Raw genomic sequence first — 24,572 nt, 5'->3', positions numbered from 1 at the left:
AAAATCTCTGTTCTTCTTTAAATAAAACTATTCTCCATCATCAGCTCATGTGTTATCTAGGCTGCAATTAAGGGACAATCACATACACATGCCAAAAGGGACAGACATTACAAAATGTCTGTTGCGTGCCGTCTGCCATTTTAAAGGTGTAAGAACGTTTATTCTGTCCTGGGCATTCTGAATCCTTACCATGACTCACCACTAATTCTTGTAGAGCTCAGACTGGGATGTGTGACTGGATCAACAGCACCGGGGGCTGGAGGGGCTAAAGAGGGAAGCACCTGGCCGAAAGAAGCGCTTTGGTGTTTTGAATCGGGAGAATACACATGTTAATGAGGCTAGGAGAAGGGCTGGGGCGTGCTCTGCCCAGTATTGAGGTGGAAATTAAAGGCTAGAGGAGTGCTGGAGCGTTTCCCGTTGCTCATTAGGCATTATGTAAGGTTTCCTCCGGGTCGTCTCAACTGAGAGCGGGATTCGTGGACAGTTTGGATGCCAACAGGAGGGTAAAATCCCACGAATCATGCATTTATTATCCCTTCAATAAGGACAGTGCATGGCCTCGGCCTGTGGGAGACAAATGAAAATCGACCCTTTGCCAAATGTGTCTTGTATCAAAAGGCCGAAAGCTAAATAAAACATCACTGGCACACGCATGCATGTTAAACGTGCATGTCAAATCGGTCTCTCTCTCTCACACACACACACACACACACACACACACACACACACACACACACACACACACACACACACACACACACACACACACACACACACACACACTAACTGTCCTGGGAACATTGCAGGACAAGAGTGTCAGTGTCACCCTAATTAGCCGAGGACCCCTGGTTTCTGCCACCAGGGTTTGATATCATGAATGGGCTCTGGAAATGTAGCAATTAGTAGCTAACAACCTTTAGCAGTCTGGCTCTGGCTCCTTTCTGGGATTTACTGGGTTCATCAGCAGGTTTATAGAGTCTGACTTTGGCTCCAGCAGCCAATTCCTTTATAGCATCCCACAGCTCGGGACATCCTGTGGGTGTGAAGGGAACACAAAAGAGAAGACTTCACAGTGCCAGTTAGCAGCTACTTGGATCTTAAGGCCATTGATAAAAGGTGTTTGCACTGAAGTTCTGAAAAGCTTCTTTAAAGCGGAGAAGGACACTGAATACAAGGTTCAAGTATATCCATTTCTAAATACTTGAAGGAAGAACTAGTGTGAGCATCAGTAAATTATTTAAGAGTGTAATAGAGCAAAATTTAGGTTTGACTCCTTAAATATTATTTGGGCCAGAAAAATAAGCATTATACTTCTATTTTCCGTCTTTTTCCCCCCGAGAACGGACAGATTTTTTGCCATCCAAAAACTACTCCCTCAATGATTTAGGTGCTTTATACATTATTGTAATGAGCCACGATTAATCATGGTTCAGCAATGCAACGTTGAACATGGTCACAGCCTGGCAGTAAGTTTTTTAAATGGGGGTAAAGAGTTTGGCCTTTCCCTCATTTAGAATACATTAGCACTGTTATTACTCTGTGCTTTTTTTTTTTTTTTTTCTTGTGAAAGGTGTAAAATTAGTTTTAATTAGATCAGATGGGAACAGTCGGCCAGCTAGTCTTACTCATGCAACAACACGTTTGAAATCTTTCGCCAAAGGAAATTCTCACCAAGGAGCGGCCGCCACTCACATCTCGGACCCTACACACACACACACACACACACACACACACACACACACACACACACACACACACACACACACACACACACACACACACACACACACACACACACACACACATGCAGTGACATAATCAGCCCATTCAGCCAGGGGAGAAAGGTCTTACCTCAACCTCAGATAGACCAAGACAGATTAATGGTTTTGTTTTGACCCTTCCAATAAAGCCTCTCACCTCCCTGCTCGAACTGAACCAGACATCATGTCTTGGAAGGCGTTTAACCACTGGCCCAGGAATAAAAAAGCTGTAAGAGAACCCCTGGTAGACGTGTGGGGGGAAAAACAACTTGGCATCCCTAAATACATCTACGGCTGGCTGGCTAAAGCTACAGGAGTTTAAAGGTGCTCAGATTTAACTTAAAATCCCAAGGAGTCCGAGACTAGGAAGCAATAATAGCTGGAATGTAGTGCACCTGTTGCCCTTAAGACATATATCTTTCTTTCTAGGATTTGGTCCAAATCATAAAGGAAGCAATAAGAAGCTGTAAAAATCTGGCGTTTCTTTCTCAAAGGTGACATTCAGGTAAATCTGGGTCTCCTTGCCCTTTTTTTTTTTTTTTTTTTTTTCGTGAAGCTTTAAGCCAGCACATGGGAGCTCCGTGGTCTTTCAATAGACTTTAATCTCAGCCACAAACCACTCACACACGCAAGCATAGCAACCACAACCTGCTCAGCAATTTGTGTAGTTAAATATTGACTTGCTGTCAGGCAACAATGTCATAAAAAATCTAGTTTACAGCTCCTGGCAATGTGTAATAGACTGGAAATCTGTTTAATAATGACACCTCTGTGGAGAAAAAGCGGAGCTGCATCCCAATGAAGATCATAACTGGAAATGACACATTTACTGTATTTAACTTGTCACACTAAACTGTGCAGCAAATAAGATACTGATCACCAGAAAGCCTGTGATGATGCAACATTTCTTATCATGCAGACACTACATCATGTATTTCTTTGCAAGTTCTGATTATTTGAATCAGTTTTAAACAAGACTACAAGAGTCTACAGCCATGCTTGCTGCTCTGTGAGCGAAGATAAACAGGTTGTGATGCTAAAAGAAAAGTCAGGGGATCACCGATGTCATTATGATTTATCCTCTGGGGAACATGAATGTTTGTACCAAAATGTTGCGCCCATCTCTCTAATTGATGATGAGATATTTCATCAAATAAGTGAAAACGTTGACCTTCTGGTGGGGCTAGAAGAAAAGTCACAAGTCAGTATACATCCTCTGGGCACCATGAATGTCTTGACAGAATTGAATGGCAATCCATCCAATAGTTGTAAGAAAGTATATTTACATTTTACACACAACTACGCATATTTTTAACAGATACTATGCATCTAACGACCTTTTAACATCAAGCCATCACTGACATGTGCAAAATTGACACTTGAGGCCTGCAAAGAGGCTCAAAGTTTGAAGCTTAGTGCTTCTGACCAAGCTGTGTTATTTGACGCATTTGTGTGAGAATGTGTTTGACATTTCAATCAAAAATGAAAATGGCATTAGGAGAAGTCAGCAGGATTTATCCTCTGGGGACCATGAATATCTGTAAAAACGTTAATGACAGTCCTTCCAATAGTTTCTGAGGTATTTCAGTCTGGACCAAAGTGGTGAGCCAACAGGCGTTGACATCCCGAGATCTGTGACGCTAGCTTGGCTAAAAAAGTTTACCAGACATTATGAGACCATGAATATGGAAATAGAGCTGAATATAAGTAGCCCCAATGTGAGATTAAAGTGCATCCATTTTGCATTTAAGATGAAGTCCAGTAACAAGAGAGAAGATAATGCATATTTGAAGACAATTCACATACCTGGGTCACAATGCAGACTATAAGGACTCACACCTGGGTGGGAACAGTCTAGAATCTTAAATTGAACCTTACAAAAAAAAATATTTAAAAAAAAAATCACATGAGTTGTCTTTTGTTCTTCTTGAATTTAGATGGCAATTTCATAAAAACAAGAAATGTTGTGACTGTGACGTCAAGATTGAAGCAGTGAAGTCGGTCTGTTCTAAATAACCGTGTTGGAAATACATTTCCTGAGAGTAGGATAATTAATGCAAATGTGGAGGGCTAAAAACAGCAACTTTGATGCAGGTCTGTGCATACCAACAGGTTGAGACCATACAGCGTCTTCTCTCAAATGCATTACACACATCCACCCGTACCTGCTTTTTATCTCTTAGGCCATTTCACTAAATGAACACGAGCAGGATGTGAGTATCGTGTCAGGGCTCTTTGAATGTGTGTGTACATTCTAGAAAGCATGTGCCTGTGTTTATACTTGCGCCATTGCAGGAGCATGAAGTGGACCCTAAACTGAAAAAGATGTGCGTTTGCTCTCCCTAATGGCTAATATGAACCAGACTTTACCTTGCACTCAATTCAGATGCATGCATGTGTGTGTGTGTGTGTGTGTGTGTGTGTGTGTGTGTTTGTGTGCTCGCTGACATGTGCAAGCTTGTGTGCACGAGGGTGTTTTCCCGTCTGGAACCTCCATGCTCCTCATTAGAACACAGAGGGTGGCGAAAGGCATTGCAGGGATATAGCTGAAGTAGGACAGAACGGTCCAAACTATGCATCACTCCTGTGTGGACACAATGAGATCTTAGTCCTGAACGTAGCTTCCTTCTTGCTGAACAGTTACTACAAATTTAATCTGGCTAATTAAAGCCTCTTTCACACATTCAGTTCAATCCTGAAATGATCTAGACATTACCCGGACAACAGACATAAAACGGATTTTACTCTGCAAGCTCCCTAGTAAAATGTCACACACTTGCGGAGAGACAGCAGCTAACTTGTTGCTCTCGCTACCAATAATAGCTTCCCTGTTTCAACAATGCTGAAAAAATATAGCATGCATGATGCAATTTAACAGTGGTGTTGCTCCATCAGGAGACTCTGACCGTAAACAAAGTAAGAGTAGAAGAGCTATGAGTGAGGAAAAGTAATTAACTAACACAATTCTGCTAGCTGCTAGGCTAATATCAGTGTAAAATGCCATAGAAATTACTGGCATTGCTAATGTGAAAAAAAACCCTTTATTTTGTAGATTACAGCACACTTTTATAAGGATTTATGTTTTGTTTTGTAATGTTGTTAACCCCTGTGGTGGGTCAAACAGATACTGGTATTGAAAAGAAACAGCTTGTAATATTATAGACTGTTGTAGTCTGATTTTTGAAAGCACTTTCTAAATAAAAAGGGAGTTCAGATTTATCTGTCTGCTTCTATTAAATTGATGAAAATGTAGTCATGTGCAGTAATATACCAAATTGAGGATGGGATACATGGAGGGGACTCTAAAATCATTGTGCATTGTGTCACACAGGATACATCGTGATTGGATTTAGTCGTTAGGGACAGTGAGATTTGCAGTAGTCTCCTGTTGTGTGCTACATGTGTAAAAGGGAAACAGGGAAAAAGTGAAAGACCATATACTTTGGGCATTGTCCAGAGTGCATATGAGTAAAACTGCTTTAGTTCTCAGAGCTTGAAAAAGCAGACGTAACAACATAACAACATTCTCCCCTATTCATCTATTTTTGAGTGAGTCAGGAAGAAAAGGTTGTGGTTATAATGCGATTTTTTGGCCCATAACTGAGCAGACAGGGAAAATCTTCAAATGCATATGAAACTCTGGGTTTTCATCTCATCATTGCACAGGTAGAAGCTGGTTTGATGTGAACCTCCTGCCCCTTTCTCTCTGTGCTCATTTCTCTTCATATATTTATTTCTATACACATATCTTTCACTATCATCCATTTGATTCTTTCTTTGTATCCGTCTGCCCCTTTTCCACCTATCACCATCCCTCTCTCTCTCCTGCTGTCTCCATTTCCCCGTCTCCTCCCCTGCAGTGGATAGGATTAGGGTCAGGCCCCTTTGGCCAGTGGAGCAAGTGACAGCTCTGACAGGGCCCTGATTTCACTCTTGTGCCTTCTGTCACCTCCCTGTATGCCCATCTCATTTTAATAATGTAAATATGGGGCAGGCTCAGGCCACAGAGAATATTCTGTGTCCTGGTGCTCAGCCACTGGAACCTCGCTGCACACCTGAGTACTTATAGTTGGCAGTATTCTCCAAAGTAACTTGGGTTTTTGAGACTGATGTTGAATACAGAACTACTAGCAAAAAAAACTGTTTTCAGTTTGTTTGAAGGCGTCCAGGGGAAGACAAAAGAACTGGCGGGATAGACAAAGTCCTGATAACATAAATAAATCAAACAGGGAGGGACTCACAAGAGAAAGATTAAACAAAGAATGGCCAAAATTGAAGCCTCAAAGGCCCAGATATCCTGAGTTTAAATCCAAAGTATGGTTCAAGCTCCAAAAACACAGGATCCTGCATTTCCAATAATGCACCTGGATAGTGTCCTTCATTAGATCCAACATTCCTGCTTAATGCCCACTTATTTCAATCATCACTCATCAAATTTGTTATTCTTTTTTAAAAGAAATGAAACCCTCAAGCCTAAAGCGAGAATTGACACAACATCATCAGGGTCATTTTTTCAAACTTTGTGAATCTCCCGCAACAGAACAGCAGTTTTCACAAGGTGAGTAGTACGCTTCATGACAAGTAAAATAAGCTTTGTGAGTGCAATGGGTGAAATGCATCTTTAAAGGCGATGTGCATCTACAGTACTTTTCTATCCATAAAATTTGGGTTAAAATACCTTTAACACAATCATTTAAAATACTTTAGGACATGTGAGGCTTCCATGTTTGTTAGGTTTCCAGCCTACAAATACAGAAAAGGTTCCCAGTTCTGATACAACCTGGAGTTTGACGTGAGCGCTATTTACAACTTAGAAAAGAGTAATAGTGATAAGTTGGATATGACATGAATGCAGCATGAGCGAATACTTGCACAATTGTCACCTGCAAGATTGAAGTTAAATTAGCTGTAGAGGGAGGTCAAAAAGATGCTCAATCTAATCTAAGAATAAAATATTATTTACCAATGTAGGGAGAGATTCACTGTGGTTTAAACTGACAGGGAAGGCTGGTTTGGCTCAGTTGCGAATGCTCTTCAACAACTACCAAGGAAGATGATGGTAGGAAACTGTAAACAAGGCCTTTGTTTTGTCCTGATTATGTTTCCACTCAGAGTGGCTGAGTCTGGTCTGGACAGCCAACCAAACCAGCCACAGATGCAACACAACCAGCTTACTGCAATTTAGTGGCACAGGAGAATGACCTCAGTCTAATGTGGATTGCGCCGTCCCGGCCGCCCCTCCTCTGTACCAAAGTGCAGGAAACTGCAGAAGCCGTGAGTCACAAAGCTCTCAGCGGGCAGATCTGTTTGTAACTATCTGTGAAGCCTTTGATAGCTCGCTGTTCGCTTGTTACGGATGTGATGCATGATTTGGAGGCAGTTTGCCCTCCTTGATTAAAGAAAAAAAGGGCCTCTTGGTCGGTAAGATTGCGGCCCCTCGGTACCACACAGACACAGAGGAGTACACCGTGGGCTTCGTTAACCTTTTTCACCTCCGCCATCCCTCAGCCTCACTTCAACCGACCTCTACCCCTCCACTCGCACACTCCCCCCAGGTCGTCCTCTAGTGTTACCTTTTCCTGGCTGGCTTGCCCCCACCGTGCTTGTAAATTTGGGGTTTGATCAGCGGAGGGTCTTTTCCCGTTTGATTCAGCATCCTGGAGGTCTCTAATGAACTGACTGATGTTCCATTACATACAATCACAGCTTAGCATGTCCAAGGAAGTTAGTGTTCAGTGGAGTAACTACCATGGGGTCCATGCTGACAGGACAAGCAGATACACTAATGACTGTTTGATGGGGACTGTGTGTGTGGTAGAAGAGATCCCAGTACTGCCAGAATCTTTCACCCAATTCTTGCCATTGTTTTTCATTGAACTCTTGTCTTTGTGCTAATATTTAGTGCCTGTTGGTATTACTTTTTGAACATTAAAATTGTTCAAACACTCATACAGCTGAAGAGGCACCCACATGTACACCGATATATCCAGATGTGGGTGGTGATTTTGGAGCATTGGGTCAGTCTGTCTGGGGATAAATCAGACAGACTAATCTGTCCTGTGAGGGGATGGAGGGTAATTGGTCACATTTGACCCCCTGCCCCGCGGACTGTGGGAACGCGGGGCTTTATCTACTAGCGGTAATTGGCAAATGAAACACTTCCGCAAGTCCTCCATTAGATTGTCATCCACCGGTTGGGATTGGGCGAGTCGTGTGTGTGGCCGGCACAAGTTGCCAAGAGGCATTTGCGGGCGGGCGGAGAGTGTGTGCCAGTAGTCTAGAAAAAGGAAAATGGCAGGATGAGGAACTCCCTGTGGCCATCTCTACCACGTTATCAACAGCATCAGCCTTGCGATGCCTGCAGCTTACTGATACAGTGACAGAGCACACATTAACGGTTGTGTGGTTGCAATTACATTTCAGATTTAGGTTTTTGAAGTAGAAATGGTTAATGTAATTCAAATGAAATCTTTGGCCCAAGGCAGGGCTTTTTGTGTGGTGCACAACCAGGCCATGACTGAGTGTTTTAGATTCAGATCATACTCTCAATACGACGGTCGATATGACACATGCCTTGTGTCGAATTTCATTGAATTTTTCTCGTGTTTTATAGTCATTTTTGTGTGATCAATTATCTGGGCAAAGCCGTGCCCACATCAATCGAAAGACGAGTAAAACCAGGGTGGGGAGAGTGAGTTGTGGGGGTTGGTAGGAGGGGTACTAAGAAAAAAAAAAAGGCTAAAGTTACGGTGGTGAGACAATGTCTCTGAGGTCCCATCAAGTGAGCCATTCATAGATGCAGGCCTACCAGTTTGTGGAGCCAGGGAGACACTCCGATAGAGTGGGGCCCAGGGTGGCCTTGTCTTTTTGTCCCAAGCTGACCCCTGCTCTCCCGCCTGGCCTCTGCGCCCCTCACCTGGCCTGTCCCAGCGCACCCGTAACAGGATACCTGTAATTTGCTCTAATGGCCTTTGAAAGACCTGGCTGGGCTAATCCCTGGAGTACTTCTCCCAGCAGCACCGTATGAAAGGGGTGGGGGTAACAGGGCCGATTGCGAGTCCTGAAAGAGGACCGGCCTCTGGATTGTGTGTGAGAGAATGTCACCCCTTGCGGCCGGGGCTGGGGCCGAGGGAGTGCGGGAGTCAGCTTTCAGCAGATCACCACCATGTGGCTTGTTCACATGGCTTTAAAAAAAACAAAAAACTGGGTCCGGCTTGTAGAAGAGAAGATTGTCTCCGCTTTACACCTCCCTCAGTGGCTCCGTCTGGCAGGCAGGGGGAACTGGCCGAAGACCAGCCTGCGCGAACAACTCTGAGAGAGTGCACTTCAAAATCGTTTCCAGATTTGCTTTTGTAATTTGTATTTCTTCATGGATGACATTTGCTCATTCAATAACAGAATAGATTTATATCCCCAGTGCTGCAGAGCTGCAAGAGAAGGAGACATAAAGAGTGAAAGGTTTGACGTGAGTTTCAAGCAAAGTGGCCAATGACCTCGTCAAGGGGACGAGACAGTCATGGATGGACGAGAGAATGTAGGATGTTCCCTTATGTGACCTGCAAAAAAAAAAGGAGCAAAGCTTATGATAATAACAATAATGATAGCGATAAAAAAATAAAACCAATGCCGAACAAAAGGCTAAGGCCATTGAACATGGACAGAGATTAAAAAGACAGGAGGAAAATAATCTTATCCGTCTCATCTTGACTCTCATCCCTCCAGAGATTCTAATGGAATGTGGGAACAGCAAGTGATACGTGGGCAGGGAAGACCAGCCCTCTGCTAGTCTTTTCTCTCCTTTCTTCCTGTCCTTTTCTATCCATCGTCCTTGTTTCTTTGATGGGGCGGGCCACATGCGAGGGAAAGTACTCACAAAAATACGCACACTTGCAGACCGGTCTTTCTTGCGCCCTACTTCCTCAAGGTATAGAAGACATTGTACACAGTCATATTCAAACGGCGGCACACATGCGGTGTGTGTGTGTGTGTGTACAGAGTGATTGAAAGTGACGCCGTGTTTAGACCTGTGAAAGTTCAAGTGTGAGAGAAAAAAGGAAAGCGCAAAAATAATCCTGTTTCTTATTTCCTTTGCTGATACTTTAATTATGTACTTTATACCTTTTGTTTGATCAAACATGAGCAGAGTTGAAGGGATTCCTCACTGTCCATGAATTCAGAGCTAAATTAAGCAGGAGAAACACTGTTCAGACTCCCAGACAGAGTGAGCTCATTTGGACTAAGTTACTCAGCATATTGGTTTGAATGTGCTGCTTCAGGCTGTACTCATCCACTATGTGTACTTATACCTTAGAAAAGTAAGGCACCATAATTCAAATATAACCCACGTAATCAGTGGCCACAACGTACAGGGCTGCCTCTAAGGAAGTCAGGTGATGTAGTATAAAGAGCGACAAATTCCATATAGGAAGTAGATTGGGGTGGATGGATGGGTCAAACAGACACGGGACTTTCACCTTGGAGATCGCTGTTCATGTCTTGTATAAAAAAAAGTCAGTGTTTACTTATTATACAAATTTTTGGGTGCCCAAACACTGCACTGCAGGAGCTTTCATGAGAGTGAATGCTTCTAGATTTTATTATCGTTCTCTCGCTTCTATTGCAAAAAAACCCCTCAAAGTGACAAAAACCTGAGATTTGGAACTGCAGCAGTGTTTTTTTGTGTGTGATATTGTGTGTATGTGTGTGCTAAGTAAGTCCAACCTGGCTCAGCTTGGTGCAGACATATCTCATAGCTGTTAAGGGATGAATAAATCATCCCAGTCCTGGGAGAGTTAATAGGTATGATGCATGTCCGCCGACCTGCTGCAGACAGGCCGGCAGGGAGGGAGAGGAGGGGTGACCCAGGCCGACTGTGAGGCAGAGAGACCAAAAAAAGGTACGAAGGAGGAGATGTGAGGGACAGACGGGGCAGTGAAAGGCACACCGGCAGATGGGAGACAGGAGGAAGGAGAGAAAGACAGGTACAGTCTGTAGGAAGGGAGGGAGGAACTGCCTGTAGATCGACAGCTGCTCTGCAACACACGCTAACAAACACACATAAAATTGCACACACACACACACACACACACACACACACACACACACACACACACACACACACACACACACACACACACACACACACACACACACACACACACACACACACACACACAGCAAAGCACAAATCATCTGCTGGAACAGTAGAGCTCTCAGAGTGGCAGTCACAGCTCCTTTAAAGAGACTGTAAAATGTATATTGCTGTCCAGAACTGGTCGGTCCATTAAACCAAGAAAGTGTATGTATTTTGAGCCTGATCATGACACTTATTCAAACAAAAATAAATGCCATAATTTCATCACTATGTGTGTCCAACATTATGTGACTCAATCGGGGTCTTTTTACATTAATCATAGTGACATCCTGAGAAAACCCTCAACTTTAACCAAAATACTTAAGTCTAACCTCTTTATGAGTAAATCCCAGAATGAAGAGCATAAAGTAGTTTCCACCAACCTTAAAATAAATGTTTCGAATGGACCTGTATAAAACTGAACTAGGTGAAAACTTTTAAATTGGAGAGTAAACCTGCAATGTGCAACTGCTTATAATTTGACAAGTAATATCCTTGGCATGCCTTCAAAAGTCTGAGCACAATTAGTAATATAATCATAGATGACCTAATGTATAATGTTATTTAAGGTATAGGGCAGAAAATCATTGTGGCACTCTAATCAGTCATGTCAAAAGCAGGTACTTTTGCCTTTTAAAGCAGATGTAAAACACCTGCTCTCTTGTTGGGGTGTGGCCAAAAGTGCTCTAAGTTTTTCCTTGTCGAGCCGTCCAGTCTATTGTGTAGAAGTGCACTCAAAACTCAACGTTCAACATTACTGTTGACTATTTGTAATATAAGTGTGCATAAAAAGCACAAAGATGACCACCAAGTTAAAGATGTCCTTTACACTGACTTGGCTGCAGGAGAAGAAATGCAACCTGGTGGAACCAGTCAGCCGGATCTAAAAATTAAGTTTGTTTCGGATTATGTTTGTTTTTGTGGCACAAATCAGATTTTAATCAAAGGCTGCTTAACGAGGAGAGGATAAGATGGATGGCTGGGTCACACACAGGTCTTTCTACCAGGAGACTGGTGTGTGTGTCCCTTGTTGAACCAGAAGTTACTTTTTTTTTCTTTTTACCAAAACGTGATCTAGGGAATTCCTCACCATCTGCTAATCAAGGGCTGTGTGGGATGGATTTGTCCCAGGGGTCAAAAGTTTGGTTGATAAAGTATACTTTACCAGGAGAGACTCTCTGTCATCCCCTGAAGTCTTGGTTCATCAGGAGGATCATATTTACTCTTTCTTTTGAGTTTGGGTGTGTTTTGTAGATGTGTTGTGATTCGACTCTATCCTCTGGTTTCAACTAATAGTCTGTGTGGGGCTCATCAGTGTTGTTCCTGTCTGTTCCTCCCTTACCTGACCTGGCCCTTTATGATATGAGAGAGGCAAAGGACCATACATATACCCTCTGAAAACATGAAAATGCTCACATTTTCCCTTTCAAGTAGTTCTAAATAGTCCAAGTCCCACCAATAAACCATCCTAAACACCTATAAGGAAAAGAAGGTTGCTGTAGTTCAATTGTCAATATAACTACTAGTATCTAAAGGACGGAGTTCATCTTCACAACAGACAAAGCAGGGCTGCTTCCAAGGATTTTAAATCCTTCTAAGTGAGTGGATATTCAAACTATTTCAGTCCAGAACACTGTGTTTCCCGTAAACCATCTCTACGTTACCGCAGAACTGTCATGTTCCACAACAAATTGAAGATCAGCTTTCATATCCGCCACTTGCTGCAATGAGATCATCACTGATCCAGTATCACACGCCACACAGCAGTGATATTAGATTCTTCTTTCAGTCGCACAAAGAATTTGCCATTATATTTAGTTTAAACACTTTTTTTTTAAATTATATTTTATAATTTATTTTAATGAAGCGTACTTTCACTCAAGTTTAGTACTCAGGTACAAATTCAAGGTACTTTACTTGAATATTTCCATTTTATGAAGCTTTATACTTCTACTCCAATACCCGCAAATATTGTATTTTTTTGTTCTCCACCACATTTGTCCGACAATTAGTTACTTGTCACAATAATTTTCATCCCCTTCCTGTACGGTGAAATTATGAATCTAAAAATTGAAGGATGAAGTGTTCCTTTATGCGTTGAGAACATTCTTAAGCTAAATAAACATTTTTTTTTTAAAAGCCTCTTTGATCAGCTGTAAGATGCAACAGTGCTTTTTTCTGAGGCTGGACTATTTAGAGATATGTGTTTCTAAAAGGACAGCGGTGCTACAAACAAAAGAGCATCTTATAGAATACGCTGCATACTTAACAGTATGTAAAGTAGTTGAAATTAGCACAACCTTAACAAATGTTACATTAACATTAATGCAGCAGTAGTATTAATCCAGAAACATAATTTTACTGCACAATAAGTACTTTTACTTTTCATACTTTATGTCCATTTTGCTGATAATACTTAGTTTATTCAGTAAGGAAGGTTTTTAGTGCAGCTCTTTAACTTGTCGTGGCATATTTTCAGTGTTGTTTTAGTATTTTAACTTAAGTAAAGAATCTAAATACTTCTTCCACCACAGTTTGAAATGAAGGCCACTGACACAGAAGCAGTGTTTCTTGTGCTGACACACTTCTTGCTTTGGATTTGATCAGTCACCACATGCTAAGGGCCATAATAATTTTTTTTGTGGCTCAACATTATGTTTTCAGGGAATAAACAATGGCCTCTGCCCCAAATCAATGTCATGATTATGCTTTATGGACTATTAAATGAAAGGGCATGTGTGCAGTTGTTGCTTGTGTTTCTTGGCTGCTCTTCAGGCTGCAGGTAAAACTAGTCCAAATCAGATTTTGCAAAAAAAAAGTATTTTTATTACCAGCATATTTGGAGAAGTCCCATGAGAACTGACATTTCATGTCTTGGATACACCTAAAAGACTTCAGTACGCTATTATTCAGCTTGTAGCTCGCTAACGTGGCTTGCAAAGATTCAAAGAATATGCACACAAATGTCAAACGCAAAGGCACTTCGTAAATTTTAAATTCCAGTCCGATCAATTTCACAGACATCTTGCCCCCTTTTGTCAATTAATCATAGCCTAAAGTACGCTGTTTTAAGGTATGACTCCTTCAATATCGGTGTAACATTAGGCAATGTTTGACTAGCAAGCGCACACAAGCTTTGACAGTGAAAGCAGAAAATAGCCAGGCAAAAAACAGACAAAGAAATATACTATTTTCATGAGGAACATTTTTGTGTGTGTGTGGTATAGCAGTCGATGAACAGAGAAGATAACGAAGCTGTAAACAACGCTAAAAAGATGACAGTCTCTATTTACCAAACTGACAAAGAAAGTAAACGCAACAGTGGCTTCTCTTAGAAGCGCACATGCTAACGAAACACAAAAATCACTTTGCCTGTGGCGGGATTGTAAAAGGCTATGACTTTGGTTGCTGACACGTTATGAAAGGTCCTTGAAAGCAATACAGACATTATGTTGCACTGAGAGGAAAAGGGGTTGGAGACCCCTGCTGTCTAATAGGTTGTAGTATGTGTCATCTAAACACACCTAAAGGCAAAACGTTGTGGCTAAAGTGGTGAGCCATTAAAGCTTTCTTCTGGCTGCATCCAGAATTTCTGAAATTGCCACAGAATTTCTCTCAAAGAACTCTGTTTCGTTTGCATGTCATTGTGGCCTCAACTTAATGAATCGTGCTAAAGGGGCTTATAGTGCACATTCGTAGGCAGTCATGTTGTTACACTCAGTTGTACACAAGAAAAAGTGATGAAAGTAACCGTGTGAAGAGAGAAAAAGGAGAACTCCCTGTAGGGAACCACCTGCAGAATAGAAAAGCTAAATGTCTCCCTCTTCTTTTTAGTTGTTAAATGATTGTGAGGTATTCTAACAAAAAACATAAAAACAGGTAAATGATGATGAAGAAGTTGTGTTATATTGACAATGAAATGACTGATCACAGAGAAAGTTAGAGGTGATTGCCACATAGCAATACCACAATCCTTCGCTTTGCAACACTTCAGTTTTTCCTGTACACAAGTGGTTTGAAGACTTGACTCTTCTGGAGACAATTTTGGAAAAACTCAGTATTGGGGTGAGAAAATCTGGGAAATAATGGAACAAATTAGTGAAAACGCAAATTTTCAAACTGGCATACATTGGATGTGACTGTCCGATTGTCTTCTCAGAAAATTACAAAAGTTGTTGGATGCAGCCCCCCCTTCCCATTCCAATATTGGATAGGGGTTAGAGACGACAAGCACTTTGTTTGTTTGTGATGGAGGTTTTTAGTGGAAAGACAGAAAAGCCTTAGACCAACTGTAATCTGTATTTGAAAGAAAATGAATGAAAGGTGTAATGTAAATGTCCAAACTTTGTCCTTTATCACAGTGACCAAGCAGAAAATGCAAAGAAACCTAACATGTTACTAATTGGTAAATACATTTTAAGCCCATTGCAAAGAGCAAGAGGCAAATTTCCCCGCTGCGGGACTAATAAAGGATTATCTTATTTTATCTTATCTCTTAAAGCCTTAATTTAAAGTTATGGCCTGAAATGCTCCGCCGTTTTCTGAAGATGTTGATTTGTACCGGATCTAGATACTATGTAAGTTATCCCTTCTCTGATCTCATTGTTTGTCAGAATGTATAAAAGCTGACACCTCCTGTGTTCATTCATGCAGCTCATTCATTAGACTGTAGAATCTGCAGATGCTGAATTAAACTTACAGGAAGATTCGGTGTGCTTTGTTAAACAGAAATTGCCACCACACAGGTTTGCTTGCATATCAATGTACGACATCACCGACAAAGATAATAGAGAGTGTTGTGGTGTCCAAGAGCCAGAGTTGCATAAATATACCAGAACATAACATAACATTTTTTGGGGTGAAAACACAAAAAAATGTGTGCAGGTTACACATATCCCTTATCAAATTAATCAAATGATCTAAGCAAACAAAACTATCCTTCTCCACCAGTCCTTGCTATTCATTTGTTGGTATTATACTGTACATTCAAGGGTTAATGTCCAAGTTTCCATATCACACCACCTGTGATGGCCTCCACTAGAGCGCCTGTTCTCATGGTAATCTCTCAAGGTGTTTAAAGCAATAGTGAGTGATGCAGCCTTTGTCTGCGCTGATACACACAGGCGGCTGCTTCGCCCAGTACCAGACCCTTCGAGGGGGTCATGGCAGATCAAAGGTGCTGGTCACAGCCATTAGGCCCGGCAGCCCAGACCCGACATGAAAAGCTTGTTTTTTGAAAAGGAGGGCAGAAGGAAAAAAAAAACAACAGGGCCCTCCTAGTTTAAAAAGCAAGCAAACTGTGAAATAATTGAAAAGGTATGTCAATCAAGGGCAGGAGCACAGCGGGAACTCCGAGATTCCCAGGCTCCGCTCTGGTCGAGCACTGAGCCATGGAGGGCTGCTCAAGGGGGCAACCCCAAGAAATTAAAGACCTGAGAAAAGGAATAAAAAGAAGACGGGAGGAAAGGAGCAGAAAAATCTCTTTTCCTCACTCTCTCTTTGCTCGCTCTTTCACTCTTTTCTGCTTCAAATTTGTGATGAAAGGAACCATTTTGCCACACTTTGCAGAGCCCCCATTCAAAACGCTTGGTCATTAATAAGATCTTGTCCAGCTCTTCACCTCTCAGGTGAGCAACAAAGACTTATTCGGGGCAGCAGCCATTGGAAGCGCCTGCCCCCACCACCGAAACCCCCCTCTCCATCTTATAACCAGCACCTTCACCCTGTACTCGCTCCCTCCTCCTCCTCCCCCCATACCATGAGTCTGACAAAAGGGAACCCCGTGAGAGTGTCTCTCTCTTTCCTTTCTGCCTTTTTTTTTTTTTTTTTTTTTTTCAAAGTCAGAAAGGGCTTGAATGATCTGACGTTGGGCTAACGTCCAAAAAATGGGGGACGGAAAGAGAAGAAAGAGTAAAAAAAAAAAACTGGGTAAAAGACTTTTTCTATGCTTTTAAAAATCCCATAGAGGGGAAATAAATGGCAAGTCCACAGTTGACTAGACATGTATAGTGCAGGATTTGCTTGTAATGGCAGCTTGAGCTTATTGACAGTCCCAGCCAAAACATGTCAAAGGTTAAGAGATCTTGCCAATTGCAAGTGGGAAGCCAAAAGTACCTTTTTCATGAGCTCAATAGGGCCATCAGTTGATACTTGCTCAGCAGAACGCGGAGCAGGAGTGACCTTCGGTTTCCAATGCAACTCAGGAACAAAGAATGAATTTGTCTCCGTTGTTTCTCTCTCTTCTTTCTAATTGTGATATTGTTCAGAAGATTTGAAACTGTTCTTGAATTAAAAATATTCACAGCTTAAAAACACTTTTCTCTAAACACCATCAACTATTTCACTAGAACAAGGATCATTTTTATCAGAGAAAACTATATATTCCTGCCTGTTTTTGTTAAAAGTTCTTTAAAAAGTTACAAAAAAGGGTTTATTTAAAAGAGGATTATCCCCACACTGCACTTAAAATGTTAGATATGTTCAAAGATGGGGCCTATTTGTCCAGCCTAAATTTAAGTTGGTTTGCAGGGGCCGAAAAAATTTGAAATCAATAGTTTTAGGATTTCTTAAGAACCACCAACAATCAAAGATAAATGATAAAAGATAAATGTAATAGTTCCAGTCAAAAAATAATACTTCTAGAAAACTGAATCAATAATTCAGCACATTTTTTCCAGGGACCAAACTTAGCATCCCGCCTTTCCTTCCTATAAAGTGACCTTTGGATTTCAGCAGTTAGGAAAACCCTCTAATAGCTTGAAATACCTCACTCTGATTTCTCAGGCTTTGAACACAATGGAGTGACTTTTCAAAGGGGGGGGGGGACTGCGAGTTATATGGATCTAACTGGTCTTTATAGATGTGTGGTCAAGCGTCCAGAGCCCGAGTGATTCCTCGAGACAATGTGAAATCCCCATTTCATGTGCTCAGATCTTTTGTGTCTGCTGGCTGCTACACCAGCATGTATGAATGAAATGACATGAAGGCTACCTGTGAAACTGGAGGGGAGAAAGAATTAAATGTGCAAAAGAGATTTGTTCAAGTGCTTCACAAAATGATCGGTAACACAAATTTACCCATTGCTCCAGATATTAGCCAGAGGACCCCCTTAAATTTATAAAAAAAAACATTTATTTATGACTATTTTCTAGAACTAATATGTTTTTTCTCATTTTAAACTTTAAACTGTTCACTAACAACTCTTTCCAATGTCTCAGATGTGACAAACATCGCTCCAACACACCTACTGTGCCTGGAACTCAAGCCAGCAAAATAAAGGCAATTACTGCTGGCACCACTTACAGGCACCAGCGGTTTTCATTGGCCTGGACTAATCCCCCATAAATCCTTGCAGCGCTCCAATCACCAAGCCGGGGCCTCGGCTAATTGCATACGAGTCCCTTGCACGCTCCAGGTGCCACCGTAGCACACCCGGTGTTTGTAAACACAGCTCGTAAAGAGGGGGCTGCCATCAAAGTGTTAATGTTTTCCTCGGAGGATCAGAGGCACGGCAGGAATGATAGGGGTGCAGCTGGGCCGGTACCTTGATGGACTCCACCGAGGCATTCCCCCTTCTTCCCTGCAGCTGTGGCGCGCGGGTAGAGGGCTTCATTTACACAGTCCTGTCAGAGAAGAAAGACACTCGACAGGAGTTTGTGTTTGTTTACCTTCCACGTCTTTTCTTTCCTGCTTTTTACTCTTTGTACTTCTTTGTGTCTGCGCCTTGAGTAGATGACCTCACTGGGGATGTTCAGACAGAGCTATACAAAAAAAAAGAAGGCAAAAACAGTTGGAGATAGTTGCGTGTTAAGAATGATGGCAGCAGCAGATTTGTATGTTTTTAAGGTTTTTGGAGCCCTTCAGATGTGCTCGTTGAGAAGAGTCAGCAGAGGCAGGATTGCGTGGATGAACGGGTCAACAAAACATCAGACTTTAACACGAGAGACGATGATGTTCACTTCCCATTTTCAACCAACAGTCGACTTTTTTTTTTAAGCATGACCACAATCGTTCCCAAACCTCAACCAAGTGTTTATTATTGAAACCATGAAAACGAAGCTCCCACAAGCTCAGCAAAGTGGTAATGTTAGACCAAACCACAAGCTCTCTGAAACCCTAACCAAGTACTTATTTTAACCCAAAGCATGATCTTTCCCCCAACTTTACCAAGTCATTTTGGTGCCTAACCAAACCTTTACCATAGTGTCGTCACATCAATACACAGAGATAAGACGGATCTAGCAGACATAGAAATAACGTAATGCTGCTAATAACCACTTAAGATCAGAAAACGCTTCTATGTGTCGTTCTAGAGGGCATGGATAAAAAACCTATTTTGTTAAATTTGAAGGACTTGTTCTGTATTAAGAAAGGCTTGAAAAAGAACCTCCCCTTTAAAGCCTGTTCTAAAACAAATATATTACTCATTATTTCATCCAAAAACATATTAAGTCGAGCCTTTGAGTTCAGATTTACTGTTGAAATCTGGATTTGCACAAATTGGTAGCTTGAAAAAACTGCATAGCAGGGGGATTATTATCTGCGAAACCCCTGGTGTGAGCGTTTATTTTTCATTGCTGGATGGGTTTAACCAGCGAGACTGCGCAGGAACCCGGTCACTGCGGTTGTACAGACTTGCGGTTGTCCAGAAGCAGCTGGATGTTGGTCAGTTGGGTGGCCAGACCAGTGGCCCACTGCTGCTTTTATGACTTCTTCATTTCCTACCAGCTTTGGGTCACCCTGTCCTTCAACACCATGATCTGGTCCTGTGTTTACAGCATCTTTCCAAAGCCAACTATCCCTTAGTCACAAATATCCCTCAGTGCCTACGCTTTGAGCAGCAACATTGCATGTTTTCTTTGCACAGACGTGGTTTCCAGGGGTGTCAAAAGAAGATCCCGCGCCCTGATCAGATAACAGGCCAGATCAGGGCGGTTTTGAGGGTGTAAGTGAGCGGTTTAAGCCAGAAAAAATATCATCCCAAAGGAGAGCTTCATCTCTTGCAATTAGCTGCTATTCAGAACCCTGCAGTGAGCCTTCAGGTCATCTCCAAAACATCTCCCTCGTAGTAGTCATGACAATTCTTGTGTGCCGTTATTTTTTGCATGCAGACAAAAACCAGATCAAGAGTGAGCCACATGGGACTTGTTTGCAATCAGTGCCCAGAGGAAACAATTAACCCACAAGCTTGCCAGCTTTTTTCGTGAGGTGAAGTGAGTTGGAGAGGCGGCTTAAGTGGCCAGCAGACGCAGGGTTTTAGTGTCCCTCAGTAAACAATACTGGGCATCATCAGGGTGGAGTGTCACATCTGGAGTTAGGAGGCTTGAATGGATGCAAGCAGTGAGGCAGAATGACATTATGCAGGCTCAGTGTTTGTATGTGTGTGCTACAGCAGTGCGTGTTGCAAATTTGATGCATCTCAGGGAGACTCTGGTGTATAGATTAAGTTATTCAATTCAGCTTTAATAATTTCCCGCCTTTTGTGATGTGATCAAACGGTAACCTTTTGTTCGAGACGGTCCAAACTCGACTGGTCTTCTCACAAAGGGAGCTCTTTCCAGCCATTGTGCATGTCATGTGTATCTGTGTGTTTTTTTTTCTCTTGTCTTGGGCTCTATCCCCCCCCACCCCCACCCCCACCCCGCCCCACCTTTCCCAAGCATATGGCTGTCTGGTATTCTAATCGCTAATGATAGAGTGGCTTTTGATGGGGAAACTCCCAAAGCTAGATGTTTCTAACCCAGACTCTTGTTCCCTCTTTTATTTTTTCAGGCCTGATGGAAATCCGATCCGTCAGTGTGGGAGTTGTTGCCATCAAATCTGTCAGCACCGGGCTGTACTTAGCTATGTCCAAGAAAGGCACGCTCTTTGGATCGGTGCGTATACAACCCCGGCAACATTGTTTCTGCAGGTCAAGGTGGGAGGGCTGGGAAAGGGAGGAGGGTGGTGAGGGTAGGCGGGGGGGGGGTATATATGTATAGGGGTCCCAAATGAGTGCCTACCCAAACATGCTTGATTCTGCAGCAATAAAGGGAATCCTCAGCTGGAAAGTCCAGAGTAAGGGTCAGAGAGTCGCAATCAATCATGTCTGTACACCTGGGCCACGGCTGATGATACCTGCAGCTTGAGTTGGCTTGTTCCACTGTCAAAATAAATAGCAGAGAGAAGACACCAGACCAGCAATGACAAAAAAGCCAGCTGGGCTCCTTTAAAAGGTCTTCGCGTGCCATCTGCCAATTGATGTTTCGCACAGCGAGCTTTCAAAAGGAATCACCTGTCTTTGTTATAACAAGCCACACATCAGACCTGAGGTGTGTGGTGTCTAGCTCATGTATTTACATCTTGGATAAAGGAGGAATAAGGGACAAGCAATCAGTCAGCAGCAGTGATAAGAGAAGTGCCTTCAACAAGCAGACACAGTAAATAAGATATAAACAGATCTGAAGATCCGAGTCCTGAAAGCTCCCATAATAACAAAAAGGCAGGTGAATCACGCCAGGCTCGTACTATCCTGATGCTATCACAGACAGGGCCTCATTATGGCCGTGTGATTACGATCTGGAAAAGGGAATGCAGCAGAACCTCTTGTCACTACAATATCTTTCAAGACTAACTGATAAGGAGTGGTAACCACCCATGAAAAAGTGGCTTTGCTTACGATTGGATTACCTTCACAGATGAATATAACTAAAGACAAAGCTCTTAACTTCAATAGAATAGAGATAGCGATTTTGATAGAACATTCAATTTTGAAAAAATAATGTTTTATTTACAACTTTCTATTTATTTTGAGTAAATTACTAGTTCTGCTTACCCAAATTATTCTCAATTTTTTTTTTATGTGTAGTATTTTGGGGGGTTTGAGCTTTGTTCCTGCAACTGAAACCATTAGAATATAGGACATTAAGACATAAGACATTAAAATAGCAATATTTAATTCCAGTAACAATGTGCCAGTTTTCAGGATATTTCACAGACGTTTTCAGTGATTGGTCCAAATGAAGTTTTGGGGCCTGTAACTTATTGCAAGTAACCAGAACATTGTTTCTGGAAGGACATGTTGCTTTGAGGTTTTATTTCTTGAAAGATTTAAGCAGCACAAACGAAATTCCACTTACATAAACTCTATTAGGTTGATGGAAAATAAGTTTTAGAGGTCGGATATCTTGAAACTCCAATATAGAGATTTGGTTGAACCAAGCCCTTAATTCTAGACTAAAAACTACCATTTATGAACTCAAAAAGACAAACCAGCTTAATACTTGATGCAAAAACACTATGAACTACAAACACATTCAGAATCTTTTACTGCATCAACAGACATTAACCTTTGTGCACTTCTTGGAAGCTGGCCTAATCCAGCGCTGCAGGAATAGCCTCTTAAACCTCTCTGTCTCCCTTCCCTCTGATCACAGGTGAAGTACAACCCGAGCTGCAAGTTCAAAGAGCGCATTGAGGAGAACGGCTACAACACCTACGCCTCCCTCCGTTGGAAGCACAGCGGCAGGCAGATGTTTGTTTCGCTGAACGGACGGGGGAAGCCGCGGCGAGGTCACAAGGCTCGACGGAGACACCCGTCCACTCATTTCCTGCCGATGCTGCCCTCCTAGCTGCACCAAGTCTGAACTCTGACCTTACTGGCTTACCTGCCTCCTCACACTAGTGATGATCTAGCCGTGATGGCAATCTGTATTTTTATTACTCCATCCTCCTGTCACATAAATGTACATTTGTTGAGGGCTGTAACAATTGTAGATTTAGTATAATATGTACTTTTAAGTTATTTTCTCTAATGATGTTCAGTAATACAGTAAATATACAGTAGAATTATACTTTATCCAGGCATCTGTCTGGATACAGTATCGGTCTGTGTGTCTGAACTGCATGTATAAGGGATGTTGGGGAGACTTCAAGAGGCTGTAAGAGGACTGAAAAGGGACAGCAAGGCTATTCTAAATGCTCCACTAATTAAGAACGGAAGCATATGATAGAGAAAAAGGATATTTCTATTTCAAGTTTCACAATTAAAACATAAAAATTGAAATAGCTACAATCAGGGCCATAGCTACCATAAATGACACTGATGTTCTCACTATTTTGAGTGGTTTGGTTCACACTCTACAATTAAATTTAACAATGTATCATACCATGTTAAACACATTTACCATCTTCATCACCGCCATTTCACATTTGAGAAATTGAAAAATGATTTTTTGGGGGCGTCTCAAATGTGAAAAATAAAACATAATGTAAAAAATAACAAGATTCCATGTGCAAAAGCGTTTCACATATGAAAAATTCACATATACTGGTAAATGGTTTTATCACATGTAAAACAGAATAGCAGAAGGTTTCACATGTGATATTTTTTATAAGGCTTGATCTGACTACTCTTAGGCCAACGGAAATAAATAAATAAATAAATAAAAAACAAATAGGTATCTATCCACCAGAAATTAATTTATGTGGAGAAAAGTGGTGAGGATTTACATAATTATAATCTCTATACACAGATGTACGTATTAATATACAGAAAGCATTGCATGAAATGCAATCTCGGAACCCACCAGCTGTCGTCTGGCGGTGATCTAGCTTTTTATTGGCTTAAAATTAGCTTGTTAACGGGCTACTTGTGAAACAATCCGGTCGAACACAACGTCCCTCAACTTAAGTCCTGCACCTCAAGTTGCTAATTGGAGTGTTAACAATGAACCAGAGAGCAAATAATGAATTAACAATTGGGGGGACTTGGACTCATGCCCTCAGTAAATTTAAAATCCTGGCTATGGCCCTGCTGCAAATCCAACATCCTCACTGTTTCTTGGGATAAACTGTACTGACACTACTGGATACGAGACACTGATCTGCACCTGAACTGTGCAGACAAGATGAAAATCTCTACTGATTTAAACACATTGATAAATGAACTGTTCTGTCTGTATATGTCTACGTATGACAAGAACACTAAGCTAACTACTGGGATAACATGCTGGATTTTCTGAGATGACCTTTGTATGTTTGCGCATGCTTCTGTCCGACTGCTTCTCCCATTCCACAACCCACAGCTAATAGAGTAGGAATCAGTATCAGAAAAAAAAAAAGTCTCATCTAGTCTCTGATTCTTGGTCCTTAGTTCAGTTGTGAAATTAAAAAAATGTACGTTTTGAGTCATTTAATGCATTTTAGCAGACATAGAAGCAACTTCATTAATTTTGTACACAGTAGTAAAGGGTTATTACATACTGCCTCTCTCTCTTAAGTCTTGCTAACATTTTCTCAACAAGGCTGTTGCTAATAGAACATTTAATATATTTAAAACATTTTGTACTCTTTAACTGTTTGAAGTTGATGTGTATTGTTATTGTCTACTTTTTGTGTTGGATTGTAGTCATACTGTTTAAGAAAATAAGGGATAAAAAAAGTAATCAAGTCCATATTCAGCTCATTTTATATGGTATTACTACTGGATATCGGTACACTTGTGATCCACTTATCATAAACAGCTGTCAGTTCTCTAGGCCAGTAATAGTAGGTTGTATATAAGGCCAAAGTCTCAGAACAAACAGTCTTTAGATTCATTTCAGCAAAGTAAAATTCATTTGAGTGCCTTGGTCCATGCTGAGTTTGGTAAACTTCAATAAAAAATGTGGATAAACCATGAGTCATGGCTCACTCCCTTG

At 41.6% G+C, this 24,572-nt stretch overlaps 1 protein-coding gene across 1 annotated transcript in view; it reads left to right on the top strand.

Moving 5' to 3' along the window:
• fgf22 (fibroblast growth factor 22) overlaps positions 1–22,502 on the top strand; it is a 28,132-nt gene extending 5,630 nt beyond the window's left edge. Inside the window, exons 2-3 of the mRNA XM_054603414.1 lie at positions 20,665–20,768; positions 22,308–22,502. Of these exons, the coding sequence (XP_054459389.1) occupies positions 20,665–20,768; positions 22,308–22,502 (299 nt within the window). The remainder of the gene's footprint in view (positions 1–20,664; positions 20,769–22,307) is intronic.
• The last annotated feature ends 2,070 nt before the right edge of the window (positions 22,503–24,572 follow it).

The sequence above is a fragment of the Anoplopoma fimbria genome, chromosome 8 (genome assembly GCF_027596085.1).
Source record: "Anoplopoma fimbria isolate UVic2021 breed Golden Eagle Sablefish chromosome 8, Afim_UVic_2022, whole genome shotgun sequence".
Classification (NCBI taxonomy): domain Eukaryota; kingdom Metazoa; phylum Chordata; class Actinopteri; order Perciformes; family Anoplopomatidae; genus Anoplopoma; species Anoplopoma fimbria.
This window is presented reverse-complemented; position numbering and strand designations above follow the sequence as displayed.